The 20,548-nt window shown below is 41.4% G+C and overlaps 1 protein-coding gene across 1 annotated transcript in view; it reads left to right on the top strand.

Moving 5' to 3' along the window:
- Window positions 1-13,552, top strand: part of ece2a (endothelin converting enzyme 2a) — an 82,596-nt gene extending 69,044 nt beyond the window's left edge. The window contains exon 4 of the mRNA XM_080033836.1: window positions 11,706-13,552. Coding sequence (XP_079889962.1) covers window positions 11,706-11,993 — 288 coding nt within the window. The 3' untranslated portion in view covers window positions 11,994-13,552. The remainder of the gene's footprint in view (window positions 1-11,705) is intronic.
- Window positions 13,553-20,548: the final 6,996 nt, after the last annotated feature.

Genomic DNA, 20,548 nt, shown 5'->3' with positions numbered 1-20,548 from the left:
AATCGTAAATGTTACTTTGTAACCGTCTCACTTTAAGAAGAGACTCTTTACTTACCACACATTAAAAAAATACACACAAGCCTTTTTTATATGTAAAATGACATTAATACAGTAAATCGACATGGCTGTTAAAGTACAGAGGGAGGATTTGCTTCTACACGTGCATTGTTTAACCTTGTACCTCCAACCACCATTTTATACGCCTTACTCTCTTTGTTATCTTCGTTGTTTTAATTTGGATCCAATTCTTCCTCCCTCCCACATAGCACAGTCACACTACACTGGGCTGGAACCCATCACTGGTTCCCCTGAGTGTGCACTTCTGACTGCCTGACTGTGAAGGCTCTTAACTTGCCTTGTGTTCCTGCTGTATAATGAGACAGTAGAAGCACATTTTTATGATCTAGTCTTTAATGAGTCTCGGCCGGTATTTTCATTAAGAGCTGCTTGATAATGTTGGCAGTATTGTTTGAAAAAGGAAGACTTGTGAAGTTATTGCATTGTTGCCCAGATAGGGGGCAATTCTAGCAGAGAAGTGGGAGTTAAAGGCATACTAAGCGATCTCCTGCGAACGTTTGGCGACCGTTTGTTTATGTTTATACTAACTGCGGCTATATTTGATGCTCAGAGTGAGTGCCCGCCCTGTTACCCGAAACGTCCAAACATAAACAATTGCTGGCTCTAAACCACCTGACATTTATTCAGCGTGCACACACGACAGACAGGTAACAGATGGTGAGTAGATATTAGCTTATTTTGACAAAAAGTGTTCTGGATTAAAATTGCTTAGTATGCCTTTAGGGACTGGTGGTAAAGAGGAAGTGGAGGGGTGGGGCTAGCGCAGCCCTCATTTAGATTTTTAATTCCTGTGAACTTTATCATTTCTATCAACCTGCAAAATATAGTCATCTCTAGCAAGCAGTCTCTGCAAGAATGATTGACGGCTGGCATGTAGTTCAAGTCTGTGTACAACATGTCATCAAGCACGAATAAGTCCAGATGGGGCTCCATGCTGTCCAATGAAAAGCTTGCAGTCTTCGGCCTCTGACAGTAATTGCTCCTTCTGTCTTGTTACGCCAACATGCACAGCTGCTGGCCTTGACAAATTCTGTTAGTGATATGTGGGGCTTTCCTCAAGCGCTGAGAAACCATCCAGGTGGCACAGCTGTCCTTTGTAACACATGTGATGTGGGCAAAGGTTTGTGTGGTCATCCCTTTGGTCTTCATTTTTAAATTCACAACGGAATTCACGTGTCAGCAACCAATTCAAGTTTTGAGAACATGGGAGTAAGAGTGACAACAATTAGCAACTAGTTCTGCTTTAGGACCAGCCAACTTAGGCTGCAGTGATATGTTATCTGTCAATAACACAAATAGATAAGCAGACTTTCTTTTCTTGCACCCAAACTTGAAGAATAAATAAGCTGAAGTTGTTTGGGTTTTTTATATATTTTTTGTTGTTGTTATGGTAACTGGCCTTCCCACGTCTGCAGCAGTCCTGTGCTGTAAAGTGTCTTCTACCTCACTCAGTAAATTAGTGTTACTGTTGTTCAGCACAACTTGCATACAACACACACACACACACACACACACACACACACACACACTGGAGAACGTCCTCTCTATGTTCTATGTATACTGTAAACCAGGGTAAATACAAGTATCCTTGAGCCAAACATGATAAATTGACCTGTTGGTTATTTCCTTGGCAAGTGCCACATTAAATGAATTGGATTTCCTCAGTGGACACCTTGGTTGTGACTCAGAAAGGCAGGGACAATTTGAGATAACGTGCCTCTCAATAATGACAGAATATTGCTTTTATCATTTGTTCTTATTAGGCAAACCCAGCGAGGAAAAGCAAAGGGGACCCACTACTGCCTTATTGTAAGATGAGTCACTGGCAGGTCTCCAGGAGGTCTTTCTGGGTTCCTGGGTCCTGAGTGCTCATCCAGGAACATTGGCTGATACACTTGTCTTTCTTACCAAGTAACACATGAGTGGATGAGATATGTAAAACCTCCAACACATTATTTTGTGTTGCCAATTACTGGCAGTACTGTTTGACTGCTGCTGAACTATTGGGGCAGAGTTTGTGGCGATCAATGTATCTGATTGGTCCAACACAAAACTTGTGACTGTTGAAACTTGTGTGCACGAGGAAAAGTAACAAGGGTAACACTTTACAATAAGGGTACATTAATTCACTGTTATCTAATGCTTAGTATAATGCTATTAATGGTAAGTTAATGCTTATAAAGTATTGACTAACTGTTAGGATGTTTGGAGGTGGTTCCGGTGTCAGTTTTGTGTGGTGTAACATTTTGTTGGCTTCCCTGTGCTGCTGGCCTAGTGAAAGGACCGGACTGGGTTAGTGTGCTGCTAGAACCTCCATCGGGCTGTCCTGTCCCCCTTCCCTGTCCCGCGAGAGACCCTTTCAGCAGCCTGACACAATGGCCCATTTTACTTCTCACCGTGTCTCCCTCCTTCTCTAGTTGCTGCCAACTCTTTATCTCTGACATGCTGTTAAAAAGGAGAGAAACACACTTTGAATGGGAAGACTTTATTAATGTGCTGTAGTTTTTCGTTTGTAGCTGTTTTGTGTTTTGGCTCTCGATCTGTCCACAATATCTGCCTCTATTGATTGTGTGTTTAATTTCTGTCCAAAACACTTAATTATGCTGTATCTGTTTATGGCTAACAAAGAAGTGCAGCATTAGCTGCTGTGTTTACGGTCTAAGCTGTAAGGGCTGCTCAAAAGAGAATGGCAACTTTAAACTAATTACTCGTCCGCTGCTGGCGCAAGTCTACCCACAAGAACGTAATGGATAATTACATATAAGTGCAAGCGAGGGCTTGATAAGTGTAATAAGTGTCCTGGGCTTTAAAAGGTAGCATTAGATTTAGAGAGTGAGAAAACTGAGGCGCAGAGGGAGCGAGAGGGAGTGAGCCAAAAAGAGGGGAACACCCTCCCCACTTACACTCTTCCTGTTACTAAGCCAAACGTGTCACTGTACCAACCGCTCTGGTTTTGCTCTAGTTTCTCTGCGGCTCATATTCCTCTGAGCTTTCCAATACTTTTTTAACTGTTCTGACCGGCAGATGAGATTATTAATTACACATTCGCTGACTCCGTGCCTTACCATACCAATACAAAATTTTCTCAAAGTCTGCATAATTTTTTCATCATACTGCACCAACAACAGTAAACATTGCTTGATTTCATTTTACCATATTTGAAATGCTGATTTGTTTCTTTGACTAATATATAGTAGTCACCACGGATGGAGGAATTTTTTCACAAAATGAAAGACGCACAAATGCACACACATGCAGTCACATGTGCAAGGATGCTGGAAACATGACAGTGGGCGACTGTGCTTGTCTGATGAGTGTCTCTGTTATTTTCCGCCGGTGTGAAAAGTAGTTCAGTAATTAAAGCAAACCTCTCTCTGGTCCCCAATGGCAAGGAAAAGGCAGAAAGGTTGAGGAGAGAGTGGGAGGGAGTGGGAGAGATACAGAGGAAATGTGAGATAGAAGTCAGAGACGCTTATTTTTGATGAAAAGGGAAGCAAGGCAGGTTTTAATTTTAGCTCGGCGAGCCGGATTGCCAAGAGGGGAGAATGTGGCAGCTGAATGGGAAGATGCTGATTGGTTAGACATGGGTCAACGCACTTGCACAGACATACAACACACAAACAAGCACACATGCTTATATCCCTCCCTTAGCTGTTGAACATTTCAACAAGACAAAATATTCCCTCAGTTTAGGGAAAATAACCAAAACAAATTGTTCAGTATTTCGTTTGAATGTATCAGCAGCAACCCAGTTCAGAGAAATGGTGACTCCTTGTCTTTATCAAACTTCTGCGTTCTTCTCAAGTCTACCCACTAATGAAGCTGCTGAGATGGACTTTTTGTGATACATGATAGTGCTTGTTGAAAGACAGAACAAGCCTCAAATCCCAGTGAAATGTTGATGTGCATTCCCATAGTGAGCATTCAGCGTAGTTTTGTATTGCTTGTATACTCATTATCCCAACGTTCTGCCGTTCTCCTCGTCTTAACAAAGCTGTGTGAGTTTCACTGTTGCGCTGCCTGGAGTTTTTCTTTTGAGATGAGTCCCGCTCTGACCTACATACAGCACATTGCCATGACCAGCACTAAACTTTTGTCTCCATGACAACGCGAGGTGTGAGGGATGGATGCGCCCACTTGAAAGGCAGGAGGATGTTGTCTTCCTAAGGCAGCACAAGCCGCCACAAGCCCCCACACAACCTGATACACAACAGATAATCACCAAGGTATCGAAGCAAGAAATCTCCGCTTTGCATCAGGGTCAGCTTTTTTCTGTATGTTCACTTGAGCACAAACAAGGCAAGGGTTGATAGATAGAAAGAAGCAGAGTCTCTGATGTATAATTTATCCATGCAGTGGGTGGGCAGAGGACACGGGGTGTGAGTTGGGTGAGGAAAGGAGAGGGGAGAGAAAGGTGTGTGGGCAGAATGGAGGAGGCAGGGAGTTGAGGGTGGGGAGAGGGAATCCAACAATATCACGTTTTTTTCCCTGTTAACCATCACTGTGCCAGGAACTGTAAGTCTTCCAGCGGGAATACGGGTCTACGTGAATACTTTTGAGAACTATGCATGTTTGTGTCATTTCGTTCTCATGCTTTTTTTTTAAACATGTTCCAGGGGAAGACGTGTTTGCTCGTGCAGCGACAGCCCACACGCTCAGACAAATACATAATTGCACACGCACAAAATGAAGCATCTTCAGGGCAGATGGTGCCTCATAGCAATCGCACATTTGGCTCTCGAAGGCAGGAGCTCGGAGACAGACTAAGGCAAAGAGAAGGATAAAAAAAGGGATGAAGGGATGGAGAAAACCAAGCAGGCTGTTGCACCCCTGGAGGGTAGAGCAGATCTGCTTTGTGAGGTGAGCAACGTCGAGACCTCATCCTCTCACCCCTCCCTCCCTCCCTTCTTCCCTCCCTCCCATCTTTACTCACTCACCACCCCTCCTTTTCTCCATGTTTCTCTTACCCACTCCGTCTTTGTATCTTTTTTTATTCCTCGAGACGAGACGTTGACACGTTTTTACCATCCACATGCCTTGCTGCAGGCTAAGGGTGAGGTGAAATGGAAACGAAGAGAGGCGGTTGATCAAATAAACATTCCTTCTGGGTGTGAGGAGGGAGGGGGTCTGCAAAGCTACATGAGAACAGTAAACAAGGATAGGGAAAATTATAAAATATCATCTAAAATATGACCCAAATAAAAAGAAAGCACACCTCCTTCCTGATTTTCTCTCTGCCCCAGTACAAGTTTGTGTGTGTGTGTGTGTGTGTGTGTGTGTGTGTGTGTGTGTGTGTGTGTGTGTGTGTGTGTGTGTGTGTGTGTGTGTGTGTGTGTGTGTGTGTGTGTGTGTGTGTGTGTGTGTGTGTGTGTGTGTGTGTGTGTGTGTGTGTGTGTGTGTGTGTGTGTGTGTGTGTGTGTGTGTGTGTGTGTGTGTGTGTGTGTGTGTGTGTGTGTGTGTGTTCTAAGGGAGACAGTAGACTGTGGTCAGTTCAAGTCTGCTGACAAAAGATATAACTCTGTAGGTGTTTCTACCCACTGATCAGCTCTGTTTAACCCACAATATTGTGGTGCATGCACACACACACACACACACACACACACACACACACACACACTAATCATCCCCCATAGTAAAGCTTCCATGATGGTTCACAACAAACATTAACTGACTTTTCAGTATAAGCCCCAGGGATTTGCATCCTCCCAGGTTTTGGATGAAGGACATTTAAGGATATTTTTGTCTTCTGAGACTTTGTCACATTAAGTGAATCATCAACTCTAATCGAGACCTGGTCGAGTAGCACAACAGACCCTGACCAGTTTAGTTTAGTTTTCTTATGACAGCATCCTCAAAACTCTCACGGCCCCCACACACATCCTACCTCTACTGCGCGTCTACCTCGCGTCTGCGTCTGACTTTTTGTCACAGACTGTGAAATCAACGTAGAGCGAGCACACATCCAACCTCAGACGCACTGCTGAGGCGCGTCGGAGGCGCGTCGGAGGCACGTCTGCAGCGACGCTCCCCTTCACCTCAGGAGGCTCGCCTATTTTTTTCTGAGAGCAGCGCGTCTCTCTCGCGTCTCTGTGCTTTAACTGATAGAGAAATACTCTGCTGACAGTCATACCAGCAGCATTCACTCTAGTTACACGTTTACCCGGTGTGTTTATTTCAAAATAAAACATCCCTCAGTCGTATACGCGAATAATCCCTTTATTTCACGATTTAATTGTGCAATCAAAATCCGAGGGATTTAAAACCTAATTTTCAATTAGTTCTTGCATTTCATTTTTGGATAAATGACACATATAGAGATCCAATATAGTGAAGAAATAAAAAAGATCATGATGAGCGCAACAGTTTTCCGTTGCTCTATCTGTGTCTACGGCCTTCTTCTTCCCCGACCACACCCCCCTCTCTCTCTCCCGTATAAATCAGTAAAGTGATTTTTGAAATACTCTGCTGAGAGTCATATTGACTTCATACTGGCAGCTTTCGCTGTAGTTTCACCATTTCCTGGTGTGTCCCCTTCAAAATAAAACTTCCAACAAGCGAAAATATGGCAAAAAAAAAGAAAAAAAATTGCAATGGGGCGCACGGATTACTGTCCAGACTCAATATAAATCATATGCATCATAGATGACATGAAATAACTTCATTTTTAATGGGAATTATCTATGAAAACTCTATGTAGAAAGATAGGGCTTTTAGAAGCAGCGCTGCAGCAGCAGCTGCTGAGACATTGCATGTGTGTCCGAGAAAAGTCCGAGAGAGGCAGCAGTAAGGTAACGCGACGCGCTCCAGAGGTAGACGCAGGATGTGTGTGGGGGCCGTCATGGCTTGTTTGCAGACTTTGTTTTCTCATTTGTAGAGTAAGTTTCTTTTAGCTGTCAAACATTTCAACTGAACTGATGCTGTGAAGATGTGGACAGCTATCACACATAATCTAAAGGATCAGTGTTGATGCCAGAGAATTGATGAAAAGATGACGGCGTGCTTTCTGCCTCAGGATTCTCAAACATACCTTTTCAATCTCAGATGAACCCATGTTATGTACACAGAGTGAAAACAACCGAGGAAGATGTGAACACCTGCTACCATGTCCTCACCATGTCATAGACAATCTGTTATCTCATGTACAGTATCTTCAGGCAAACCTGGGAGGGGAGATTCACAGAGGATGAGTGTTATTGCAGTTCAGTGGGGACACGAAGACAAAGTAGGGTATACGAAAAATCAAGGATATACATCTGGAGAAAAAGAGGCTACAGGTTAAATGAAGAGTTTATCTTCTGATTAATGTGGAAAGGTCAGGCGGGGACTTGGAATGACATGTACAGAGTTAATATTTCGAGGGATCAGATAAGTTCATGTGTTTCTCCCAATACAAAGAGTGTTTGAGTCATGTGTACCAAAGTAACTCTAAACAGGGGATACACAAAACCAGAGATTGTTCTTATGATTCACTAAAAAGTAAGAAATGTTTAGAAAATAAGATTTACGATGTTTGTTGAGCTGCATTTAAAATCAATTAAAAAATGCAGCTGACGCTTGTTATAATGTTGCATGATCATCAGTTGGATTTGGTTACCAGTGAGCTTGATTTTGCACAGCGTTGTTTGAGCTAAAAGGATAGCATCGGAATCCTTACATGCTGATGTTAAGCAGGAATACTCTGTCTGCCTCATTCAAGTTCAACTGCTTGTATTAGCAAAGCCCTGCTGCTGCATCCTCCTGTAGGGAAACAGCTACGATCGATAGTATCTTTCTGATTCATATACAACCGAATGATTCATTGCACATGTTGTATCTTAACAAGGCACTGGGATTACCTGGAATTCCTTATGTGGATATTGACTCCGGATCTCATACTACCCCCTTTGTTGCAGTGCACTCAAGACAGCCTAGTCAGGTCACTTGGACACAAGCTTCCGCCACCACACTAAATAATTCAGGAGACGGCATGATGCTGCATGTGCTGGTGTCTGAGTGAACCATGTCTGTATGTTGTTGAGGAATCCAATTGGTGGAGTGTGAGTGTGTGGAGATGGACGCTAACAGAGTGGTTTCCTCTGTCCTCTTGGAGAAGCCCTGTGGCCCAATAAGGATCAGCTTACAGATGTCTGACTGGGAGTACTTGGGTGGAAAAAAAACTGCAGTCTTTCTCCAGTGTTTGGGTGTCACTGCCAGACAGTGAGCCTTCTTCCACCTGTTGATCCAGATGAGAGACCCTTTGAGCGTGCATCATCTTTTAGATACATTACAGCTGAACCGCGCATCCTGATAAATAACCTCTTATCTCGTCCACAAGTCAAACGCTTGTTTGTCTGTGTCACGGCTAAACATTGTATTGGAAACAGGCCTGCCGCCGTTGGTCCTTTATCATAATAATACCACCACTCCGATGTGTGGGTGGATGATTTACAGAGTGCCTGCGCTGTTATCGTAGAGCGCGTGTGCTGTTACATACAGAACGTGTTTAAAAATATGACTCACCACACACTCCATGGATCATCCTCCTCTTCATAAGGATATCCTGTGAATGCGTAAATGCATTGTGCATGTGTGTGCGTGTGAGAATATCGGTCAGTGACGTAACCTACAAACACATCAATATGCAGTGGGTATATTGATGTGTGTCTGATTGTTTAAAATGATTCTAAGATATAACAAAATCCACTGTTCAAGCAACCCCCCCATATTGCAAACCTAGCTGTCTAATGGTCATGGATAAAGCTGAGTCGATAGTTGATATAGTTTAGTGTTGTCTTGGGTTGCTATGACGTCCGTCCTCCAGCCACTGGTGACATTAGGTTCTGGAGTTTCACTGCACAGGTACAGAGGGGGCATCCACCCACTTCAACATCATGAATAATGGCCAACGTCATGATTATGCACTTTGTTAAATCCCACTCTCCCTGTGAACTAATGATTTGTTGTGAGAGGAAGGTGAGAAATATAAATATACTTCTCATGGATTGTCTTATTATATTTTAGATCATCATTGAAAAGAAAACACTTTCCAATGTGAAAGGCTCACAGCACCAAAATCACTCATAATAAAGACCCATCTCTCCAGTTCTTCTGAGCTTTTCAGTCTCTTTTAGATCATTATTTAAATGTTATAGCTTGCCTTGCATTTTTACTATTTGGTTCATCATCATTAACCTAGCTAAATAATGCATTCTTCCTGCACTGTACCAAAATTGCAGGCAGATGAAGTTAGTAATCCACACATCAAGATCCCAAATGTGTTTTTTTAAATAATCAAACCAAACCTAAAAGAACAGAGCATAAATCACATTAGTTGTTGATATGGTGGTGTTTGTTCGAGGAACAGTTCACTTGTGTCAAGACCACCTTGAGAGAAGTAAAAAGCAAGGTTTTGAAAAATGATGTCACCCAGCACACAAATCCATTTTTCATTACCATCACGACGGCTTTGACTCACGATTATTTCGCCTCTCTGCCATGTTTTTTTTTGTCTCTCTGATGGGCATCACCCTACCTTTTCCTCTTCCCATTTCTGTGCATTATATTGCTAATTTTATCCCATATCAAGAGTCCCCGCTCCCCCCTCCCTCCGTGTCACAGCCGAGAGTGAATAATTCATGTTTGGGATGCTTTGCTGGTGAAGATGAATCATGTGAGAAGAGCTGGATACACGTGCCCGTCTCAGAGCGTCTCTCCTCTCCAAAGAGCCCATGAGAGCGTGATGGTGGTGGGGGCACTGTGCTCCTCCACCGCTCACTGTATAGACCACTACTACTCTGTCCTGGCTGGATGACATTATCATCATAGCGTTCATGACAGTTACACGTGAGCTCTGCCTTCAAATCCCAGGCATGGAGTCATCCCCCAGGGACCTTGCAGTAGTTTCCCACTCTATAACCATATTCTGTATCTATCTACAGTGTACCTTTGTGAATTATAGCTCAAAAATAATGTGTTTGGATCAATTTTGACAAGTTCGTATTTGGTAGCATTGACCCGTGGCACAAAAAGAAATCCTAACCCAAGGTTCACTAGCTAGCTGTCAGTAGGCTACTGTGCTGAAAAAATAAATCCAGTGTTTAAAGTATATACACAGCCTCGGATCTGTAAACAGGCACGTTGCTATCTAGCAAACAGTAGTCTACGGACAGCGGATCGTGGGAAGATATTCACTGATTTTGACAAAGTGATTTTGACAATAAGTATTCTCTGGGATTGCTGAGTTCACCTTAAAAGGGTACTAACTGCTAGCTAGTGTTAGCTTTAGTCATAGCTGAGAACATTGTTAGCCTTTTGTCTTTCTTTTTTGTGAATGTCCACTGCCAAGAACATAATTCAGTTTATGCTACACACTTTTATAATATAATTTTTAATATGTTGGGTTATGGGAGGATATCAAATCATTCAAAATGAAGTCATCCTTCTTTATGTCCAAGTCTTAGTTCAGTAACACGTCTTTTTTTTATTTCTACAGCTATAGTGTTGATGCAGAACAATATGATGAACCCATTTACATGCCTGATGTTAGAAGTACAAAATCGTGTTGTTCACTGCTCAAGTGTTCTGCGGATGCATTATTTTAACCAAACACACTTTTGTCTCTGGAGATATTCCCTTGCCCGAATCTCGCAAAATGTGTCTCTTCATGCTTGTGTTAGTGTCAGTTTTCACAGTGCGTGTGAGTGTGTTCTCTTGTCCTGCAGTCCTCTAAAGCTTACCGTGTCCTGAAGCACACGTGTATCTCGCACAAAGGATCAACACACTGCAGTGTTGATGGACCCAGAACAACAATTATTCATGTGGAGGGACCCTCACAGTTTTACTGCTGTCACACCGTGTTATCAGACCGGATGGCTGAGCAGCAGGCACTGTGGACTGAAAAGCTCTCTGCTCAACGTTTGCTCTGGCTTGCTTGCTTACTCATGCATGAGCCCAACTGCAGGCATGCCAATTTAAGGGAACTTGGTATTGGACCGAAGTGTTCGTCCGTGACATTGGTGTAATTTGATTTCATTTAGTTGTTTGTGACTGAGATTCGATTTAGAAGACACTGCCTATTCTTAAGGAAAACTATGACTTAAAACAACTTGGGTTTCTTTCATAGCAACACCAACCAATCTGTTATGATAACTTTGTATTTGGCAAGATCATTTTAATAAAGAAAAAGATACTAAAGGTTTAAAACAACCTCCATCCTCATTTGCTGTCCCATTGGACCCATTTTTAGTAAGATTTAACCCAGTGAGTATAATGTCATCATCTGACCATGGCCAGAGCGACACAAATAAAAGTTGTTAAAAAACATGGTTACCCTCCAAAACTTCAAAAGCCTTTTAGGAATTTTGCTTTGTTCCCTTTTGTTGTTTTAATTCTATTAGGATTACGAATGGCTAAATGTACCTTATCAGTTGGTTTTGAGTTATAGTCTAAAGGGTTTGCTGAAGATGCATAGTCAAAGAGCTCTTTTAAAAATTATCTTGGTGAAGATATGATATTTGATTGAACAACTCTGGCTGCTCAGGTAGCAGTGGAGGTTGTTGGTATGGATGGTGGGAATAATGTTGGTGTGGGCGTGGGTGGTAACAACTTCTGATACTCTTTCTTCCCTTTTGCCTTTGTTTTTCTCTCAGGTAAGTCGCTGCCTGAAGCATGGAGGACGGTTCATCTCCGTCAGCTTCGCCAATCCCTTCTTCAGGAAACGCTACTATGCCAGCACCCAGTACAACTGGTCCATTCGGACGTACACTTATGGAGAAGGCTTTCTGTACCACGTCTATGTGATGACCAAAGGAGAGGAGCTAAGCCCAGAAGATGCAGCCCTGGAGAAAAAACTACTGGAGGACCCCGAATCCCCTACCAGACTCACCACGGTGCCATTTGCGGATGATGCAGACTTTCTGTCTAATATTGGCGTGTGACAGAACTGGATTATTTCAGGGAATCTCTGAATTACAGTAAAACTCTCTACTGTGATAATGACCTCAAAGCCACTTCTGCCATCACAATTTATTTATTTTTATTTATAATGCAACAAGTTTTTATATAAGGTATACACTTTTTTATACTGGATTTAGACAACACACCACAAGGGATACTTTGTCAGTTTCATTTCATGACATTGATATGCTGCAAGGAGGGCAAAATATTCTGCAAAACAGAAAGCCTGTTTTTTCAACTGAGCAGATTATATATATTTTTTTTAACATGAAGAGACTATTTAAAACACTCAGACAGACAAAAAGTTTCTCAACATATGGTTGTGTCGAAAAAAGAAAATGCACCTATGTACTGTATATAACAAAAGCAGATAAGGTGTGTTCTGATTGGTGAAAGGGTGATCCTATCATCAACATTATTTATATAGCTTATGCCTACTATCTGTTTATATATAGTTATTTATACAGATAGTTTAATTTCTAGTAAAATGTTCTATGGAGTGCTATGTGGTCATGCTACAGTAAATCTGACTCATTATTCTACTGCTCTCATAATTTGCGGAAACTGCTACTTCCAGCTTCTGTTCTGGTGCAAAAACCTTTTATCTTCATATAAGATAATTATTCACCCCACTTTTTAACAGTTTCATCTGCCTGTAAATCAGAAATATTCAACAGCTACTGATTCTGTAGTGCCATACAAGCCCCTGCAAGTGTTGCACAATTTGCAAGACAAACTGGCATGTCTAGACACAGTACTGTACATAACAGCAGCATAGGTCTGCATGTAAAGTAAGTGTATGTCTGTCAGAGTCTCCCTTTATTTTGGGGTCTGCTTAATTAGATTCCACACAAAAGATGCTTATGGAGACAAGCAGTGTTTGAAGCACCTGTCAAGCACATAGTGCGGGCACATACACATTTACGTACAAGTGATAGCTCACCCTGCGTGTTATTTGTTGAGGAAACATGAGATGACTCTTGGATCCTGAGCTCTCTGCTGCTTAAATATAGACCAGAAAAGGCAGAGAGAGAGAGAGAGCCGAGTGTGCAGACAGGCAGGAAGGCTGGTGACTGGAGGGAAGCGGGGGGAACACATTGATAAAGTAGAAATCATTTATTTTTAATTCTCCACCAAGATCTAATTACAAGCTATTTTTAAGCCTTTGGAAGACAAAAAAGAAAAGATGTGTAATGTTTCAGATTGCTCTTCTTTTGTTTCATGATTCTTTTGTTGCCGTAGTTGTTTGACTTTACCTTAGATGTTGTAAAAAAGGCCTTCCCAAAAGCTGTGTTTGGTAGCCTTTCAGGAGCTTTTTGATTGTATCACACGATCTACATGGGCTGATGGAGCTTACTCAGTCGTCATGAAATGTCAACTCTTTGTCTTTGCATAAGACACATGCATTTTACTATAATAACGGTGTTTTAGCTACTACTTGAAATGTATCAGTGATTTAAGTCAGAGATCATCAAAAGCATGTTTTTTATTCCTGCCTAGTATAGCTGAAATAACAGATGTTGCTGACCAGCTAGCTAATTAAGACAGCTTTTTGAGCTAGCTAGCTAGCTAATAGCTTGCTAGTTTACAGTGGAAGCCATGAGATTGTTTTTTCAAGTACTTTTTCTTAAGTCAAATTGTAATTAAGTCAAAATGTAATGAAATAAAATGTTCAAATTTTCCACGTTGTGTTTTTATACTTAGTTTAGTTACCAATGCTTAGAAAAACACCATGTGTCAAAACACTCCTATTTCCTTGTTTCTCTCTAGCCTATTGTAGCCTACATTCTCCTACAAACTCAAACACAGTTGCACATATTCAATCATCTTGCTATCAGATTGTCTGATTGTGATCGGCTCACCTCACACACTGTATCTTCCCCCACAAGACCCTTCCGTTATACCTAGGTAAACCCCATTGGCTATTATCTGGTTTCCATGGTAAGAATTGGGCAAAATGCCCTGACTATCTTAACAGGAGGGTTTCATAAAAAAACAGAAAGAACAGTCTGGCACCTACTTTGGCGTGGCAGGATGAATGACAAGAGGCTGCTTATGCAAGTGTCAGTGGGTTTTCATATTGACAATAGAGGCTAATGGAGGGCAGGCCAGACACACTGCAGCACTGGGACATAAAAAATAAAAAAGATTTGATGGATTCAACACTCGAATATTAAAGGATGGAGGTTGGTTATGTCCCTGATCATGGAGAGTTAAATGTCTCTCCTACATGATGCCATTTTCCCCCACCTTGTCCTCAGTTTCATTTGTGCCAGCATGTCAATATGAATACAGTATATGAATGTACTGAAATAGAGCAGTCCTTGAATGTGATTTTCAGTTCCTTTAGTTGGACTGACTATGAGATATAACTGGACTGGACTTTAGTTATGTAACAGCAGAGCAAGGCGCAGACCTGGAGAGGTTTAACTCATTTTATCTTTCAGCTTTCTTAACCATAAATGTTCTTTCTTCTTCTTCTCTTGTTTTTTTGTTTTTCTTTGTTTCTTCCGCTGATCACCTGAGTCCTGCAGTTGTCCGAGCCAGTGATTTAATGTAGAGTGCTGTGTATCTTTGGGTTGTTTAGTTAGCGGAGCCGGAATTCTCTCTCCTGCTGCTAATTGTCCTCCATACGCTATTGCCCAAGGGCAGCGACAACACTAATCTACTGCATGCTCAATGCCTCTCTCACTGTCTGTCTGCGGTCTGTCTGTCTGCCTGTCTCTGTATTTTTGTCTCTCTTTTACTCTCACTCTTCTCACCACCACCACCCCTGTGCCCTCCCAGTCTGCATCGATTGGACCTGAGTGCTTTTGTATGTGTGTGTGTGTGTGTGTGTTAGTGTGCGCACGCTTGTGCTATGTGATGGGTCACACAAGTCAGAATGTTGACTGCATGCTTTGACCTAACATATCTGGGTTTTTTATCTGCCACATTGTTTGTGTTCCAACTGAATCACGAAACATCACGACTGACTGTTTGCACCTGCCTACCTACTGCAGCTGCACTCATAGCTTCTTCAGTGTCATCTCATTAAAACATTGTACTGACAAAAAGTCTGAGATCTGGGAATGCAGCAACATTATACTAGCAGTCTTATGGCATGAAACACAAGCGGTTAGACAAAAAAAAGGTCAAATGTTAAACGTATTTAGAAGCAAATGTTAAACAAAAATCTATTGTCTGTCATCCAAGACAGTTTTTATATTTATTTTTTTATCACCAATATTTTTCAAATTAAGAGATTTCGAGAATTAATTTCGATAGATTTTGGCAATTACCTTTGACTAGCACAACTTTAATAAATAGCCCAAGACCTCCCCCAAACTATAAAATGAAGACCCAAGCTGAAGATATTTCCATTGACCTCCAGCCAGTTGCTATAGACCAGCGTAGGTACAATGTAGGGATCAGCAATTATCCTTGACGTTGGAAACCAGTCTGCCTTGGATGTATAGTGAGGACCGAGAGATAGGAGTAGGACTGCCACTGCTTTTAACACCACTGTATACTGCCTATCTCCCTTGGGGCACCGTAACAGCATAGAATACTGTATGGAAGGTTTATGTAACTGTACAATAAATAATAATGGACATCCACTCAGGATGAGGCCAAAGTCGAATCCCTTCAAAGCTCTCTGTGGTTACCTCACGTGCACTGTTTGAACCTATAGCTGAGTGTTGCTGTGTACGCGTCTATGTGTTTGAGAGATAATGGCAACCGTGGCACTTAACAATACTGGGGTCAGTCTGTGTTGACCCCAGCTCCCAGTCCGTCTGCTGGGTCAGGAAAAAGGAGCCACATAGATCAGCCGGGTTACATCTCTGACCTCTGACCTAGGATTCCTGAAAGTTGCAAAATTATAAGTACGTATTTACCTCTAAGCATAGGGCAGCAGTTCATTAGTTGCTGCCCGACATGTTCCAGATATCTCACATTACATGTCATTTTGGCAGACGCTTTAATGCAAAGCTACTTACAACTGGAGCACACATTCATACACCGATAGCAGCAGCTACCACGCAGGGTGCAAGCTAACTATCGGGAGCAATTTAGGGGTTTAGTGTCTTGCCCAGGGACACTTGGATATGGGGCAGGGAGACGGGGGATCGAACCACCGACGCTGCGTTGCGGGTCAACCACCCTACCCACTGAGCTACATCCCCCCCATTAGCACTTGAAGGATACATCTGGTGTTTTGTTTCTTTATCTTTGAATTATTGGCGACCAAATTCTAGCATTAGACAAAAAACTACAATTATTGGCCTGTAGCTGGAGTCTGATACACAGCTGGGTGACAATTTTAAAGGAAACACTTGAACAAGTGGAGAATCAAAATTAATGCAGATGTCTTTAATATCGGACATGAGGGTTTACCCGAATGGTTTAAAGACAATTAAAACGGGTGTGAACCCTGAGGCCTTCACAGTCGCAGGATCACATATAGGAGATTTTAAGCTTTTAGTATACTAAAACAGACTACATTTGTCTACCATCTGTAGCCAGTGTATTTTATTCTCTTTAGCTCAAACTAAACTGGACAAGCAGTGCGGCAGACAAACAACTGCATTCTCGAGCATGCTCACTGATGTCTGACTAACATGGAATTTCTCTCCAGTTATAAAGAAATGCTTTAAAAAGTGGTGCAACCTGACTATTACTGTAATTCTGACATCGATATCAATATTTTTGTGTTTTCAAAATCTGATCACAATATGAAAGCATAAATACTGAAAACTCCTGTTAAAGCCCAACCTTGTTGCTTTTGCACCTTGGATAGTTATTATATAGCTTTGTGCTAAACTTCATGCTAACCGGCGCCCTCTGAACTGTCGCTGTAAGTTTGTTGAAAATTAGACACAGGTTCAGCACTAGTTTTGATCTCTAAAAAGTAACACCAGCGCTATCCTTTCAAACCTATATCTTGGATTTTATTTTGATTTACAAATATTCAGTCGGATTCTTGACCCTGAGAAAAGAAAATAACAAAATCACAAATTGACTTAAAGTTAAATGTTCTAACATTGAAAGGAGCAAAGTACTGCAGCTGCAGCACTGTGGGTTTACAGCAGGACAATTACTATAAAGGTCACTTGTCCACATGACAGGTAGAGAGGCGTGGAGCAGAGCTAACACGATTCAATATTTGCCCAAATATGTCCATCCGCTTCCGTCCAGGGCTTTCCATTACTGTGAAAAGAGTAATTACCCATAGCCTCACACACCCACATCTCTCTACACACACACACACACACACACACACTGAAGAGCCACAACAACATGATCGATAGCACTATGTGTTCAGTCAGTGCAGTGCAGATGTTATCAGGACAGTCAATAATCTCACTGATGGGAATGTGGTTGGTTACACTGATGACACTTTGTTGATGTTCTCTTACTAAAGGGAAGTGCATATCAGAGTGAAATGAGGACCCGTGTTTATTTATTGCTGATGTTCCCTTTTATAGGTATTTCCTGATACTGTGAATGTTTTTTTTATTTATTTTTTGACGAATGGAAAAAACTAATTCAACTGAAAAATGATGTCCTGTCATTGATTTCCCCGAAAAAAATTCTGTTGCGTGATTACAAGGAAACAAATGTTAATGGAGTGGCTATCAGCGCTGTGTTTGTGTTCCTCGGGTGGGAGTCATGTGATATCAGCTGGCACAATTTCCTTACTGACAATTTTGGCAAACAGTGTATTACAGTAGTCTTCACCCTTTCTTCCGCCTGACAGTTTCATCTGATTTCCCACATCTGTTGATGGATTATGGATTCCCAACCTGGGGTATCTCTACGTTTGGGGGTTCTGCTGCCATTACTTGGAAAGATTGTGGAGTGGCTCAGCTGACATAAAAGATGTATCCACATATTTTGTTTACAAAAACAAAAAGCACACTAGTATGATTAAAATGGCTGCGATGCTGATCTTCAGTAAAATGATTTATATATGGAAACATTTCCAGTTTCTGCTACTCCAAGTAGTTGTTGTTCAATGGCAAACCGACCACTAAATATATATTTTTTAAGACAGATTCTTCACAACAGTATTGTTTTATATGGATCTTCACTTGCGTGCCGCAGAGCCACTAAAGCCACCGCACTCTCTCTCCTGTCAAAATTGAAATGTGGGTCAATTTTATGAAAAACACCCCATCCGTCAAAATGGTGCAATGAGGTGGGTACTTGAGCCCACCTTTATAGGGCTGTGTGGGTGAAAAAAAGATGAGTTTTGAGCTCTTCGTGTATTATATAGCCTAGGTTTTTTCTTGGTGTGTCAACGATGGTGCACCAACCAGACCTCCTAGACTCTGTGTTAGAGCTACTGTATGAGGACACTGTATGTGTAAACTGTGATACACGATGATGTGGCTAGTTGTGGCTCCCCCGGGGGGCCTGTGGTGTTATGGATTCTCTATAGTGAAGGCCAGCACAGAGCTGTTCAACAGCTTAACAGATGGATCACTCTTCCTCCACTTGCTCTGTAAGTAAGGATCAGTATTTACTGTCACTGAGCTAATGTCTACTGATTCCAAGGGCTACAATGAACTTGGGAGATTTCCCACTGCTGTGCCAATGTGTATCATCTGTTTCTTAAGAATATGTGTTTTTCTCCTTGACTGATCAGACTGCTGATGTATGTCATCTTCCATTGCTTTATAAGTTCAAACTTTTTTTAACGTAGGACAAAAGCCATACCAGGGAATCACATTTCCGTTTTCTTTCACCATTTATTAATTCACCAAATACAGTGAAAATGGCATCATAATATACAATGACTCATTCTTAGAATGTCATGACATTTTTGTTGCTTTTTTGCTTCATAAAACGATGTTTCATTATTGAAAATAGTAAGGTTTCATGCACAACAAACCATATCCAGTATCTTTAAAATAATGGTACAAAATAAACAAAATTAAAAAAACAAAACTGTAATGTCCAAAATCAGTCAAATAACAAGGTGTTATTTGAGGATACTCGTAAACAGTGTGATATACTCTAAAACTGCCATTTTCTAACAAATTCATCAACGAAGCTCAAGTCACAGTATACGATTTTTCTTAATAATAGTTTAACATTGATGTGTGCAAAAACCCCAGACACATTCAGTAAGTCTTTAAAAAACCTCCCACATCTGATATCGAACGAGACCAGTCCACCAAAAGCTTAGATTCGTCCAGTCTCATTCTGTTTGCCCTCTCTGAAGTAGAAATATTTTTGTTGATGAATTGTAAGACGAAAGACTAGCATATCATTTAAATAACAAATATTTAGATATAAAAATACAAATATGACTTTCCTTAAAAAGAAGCGTGCCAGGGTAAGAGTTGTGGCAACTGCGTTGGCACCGGAGTGAAAGTTCATGCAAATAGATGGAGAAAAAACTCGAAATAGTTATAGAAGACGAAACACCAATAATTTGCTAAATTAAAAAGAACCAAATTCTTATTTTTTCCCATCAATTTCATGACTTTTATTTATTTTTTAAGAATTAATATAATCTTCACATCTCTGCTGGCCTCTGTAGGTATCTAAACATTTGAAAACTGCAAAAACAAAAAAAGATAATAAAAATAAATAAATAAATAAAAGATATGTGCCGGTTTAATCAGCTACATGAAGGTGCCAACCTGCACCTTTAAACACTGATGGGTGCTGCAGGAAGAAGAAGAAGAACAATAACAAGAACAAGAACAAGAACGATGTTTAGTTTTAAATTGTGGCCTTAATGCTCTTTAAGGGCCAGAAAAACAAATGGGGTTCTACTACAGAAAAACATTGCACCATCCTCGAATATATATTTATATATATATATATGTTTGTACATACAATGGGTCTCCTCTATTTAGCAGACTTGAGAGTTTGGTTGGACTGTTCGTTTTTTTTTGTGTGTTTTCATTTATATATGTTTGTTCTATTTTAAAGCGTTAGCAGCAACAGGAATGCATCGGACCAGTGCTGAAAGGACAGCTCCCTTGAATGCACCGTCGCTGACTGAATCAACAAAGCAAAGCCTAAAGAGGGTGGTGTTGAGAGCTTAGCCTAACTACTGTACAACTTATTGAATTAGGACTGGGATTGAGCCTCAGCCTCCAGTTGCAGTATGTTGTTGCTTACAGCGCGTTTGGAAAGGGAGATGGTCGTGAGTTAATGACAAGTTCATCCATCATTAAAGTCAGCAGAGGTTGAGAGACGGAGCGGCGTCCGTCCATCTCAACATCTTGCTGCGCAGCAGTAGTTAAAATCGGGATTCGTTTGGAGAATTGCCAGCAATCCCATGATAAATCTTGGTATTTTCCAGAGTCTCTCTCTCACTCACTCACTCTCTCTCTCTTTCTCCATCTTCGTCCCTTCCTTCCTCGTTCCTCTTCCTTTCAAAGCCTTCTCCATTTCCCCCTTCGTTTTCTCCCGTCATCCCGTCCTCGCTTCGTGCCGTCGCTTTCCTCCTGCAGTCATCATCGAACATGCACAGCCGACAAGTGCTTCAAATCGGTGATCAAAAATTAAAAAGTCTGCAAGGCTTCGGTCACGT

This window comes from Ammodytes marinus, assembly GCF_949987685.1.
Source record: "Ammodytes marinus genome assembly, chromosome: 9".
Taxonomy (NCBI): Eukaryota; Metazoa; Chordata; class Actinopteri; order Uranoscopiformes; family Ammodytidae; genus Ammodytes; species Ammodytes marinus.
Note: the sequence above shows the minus strand (reverse complement) of the source record. Positions and strands in the feature narration are given on the sequence as shown.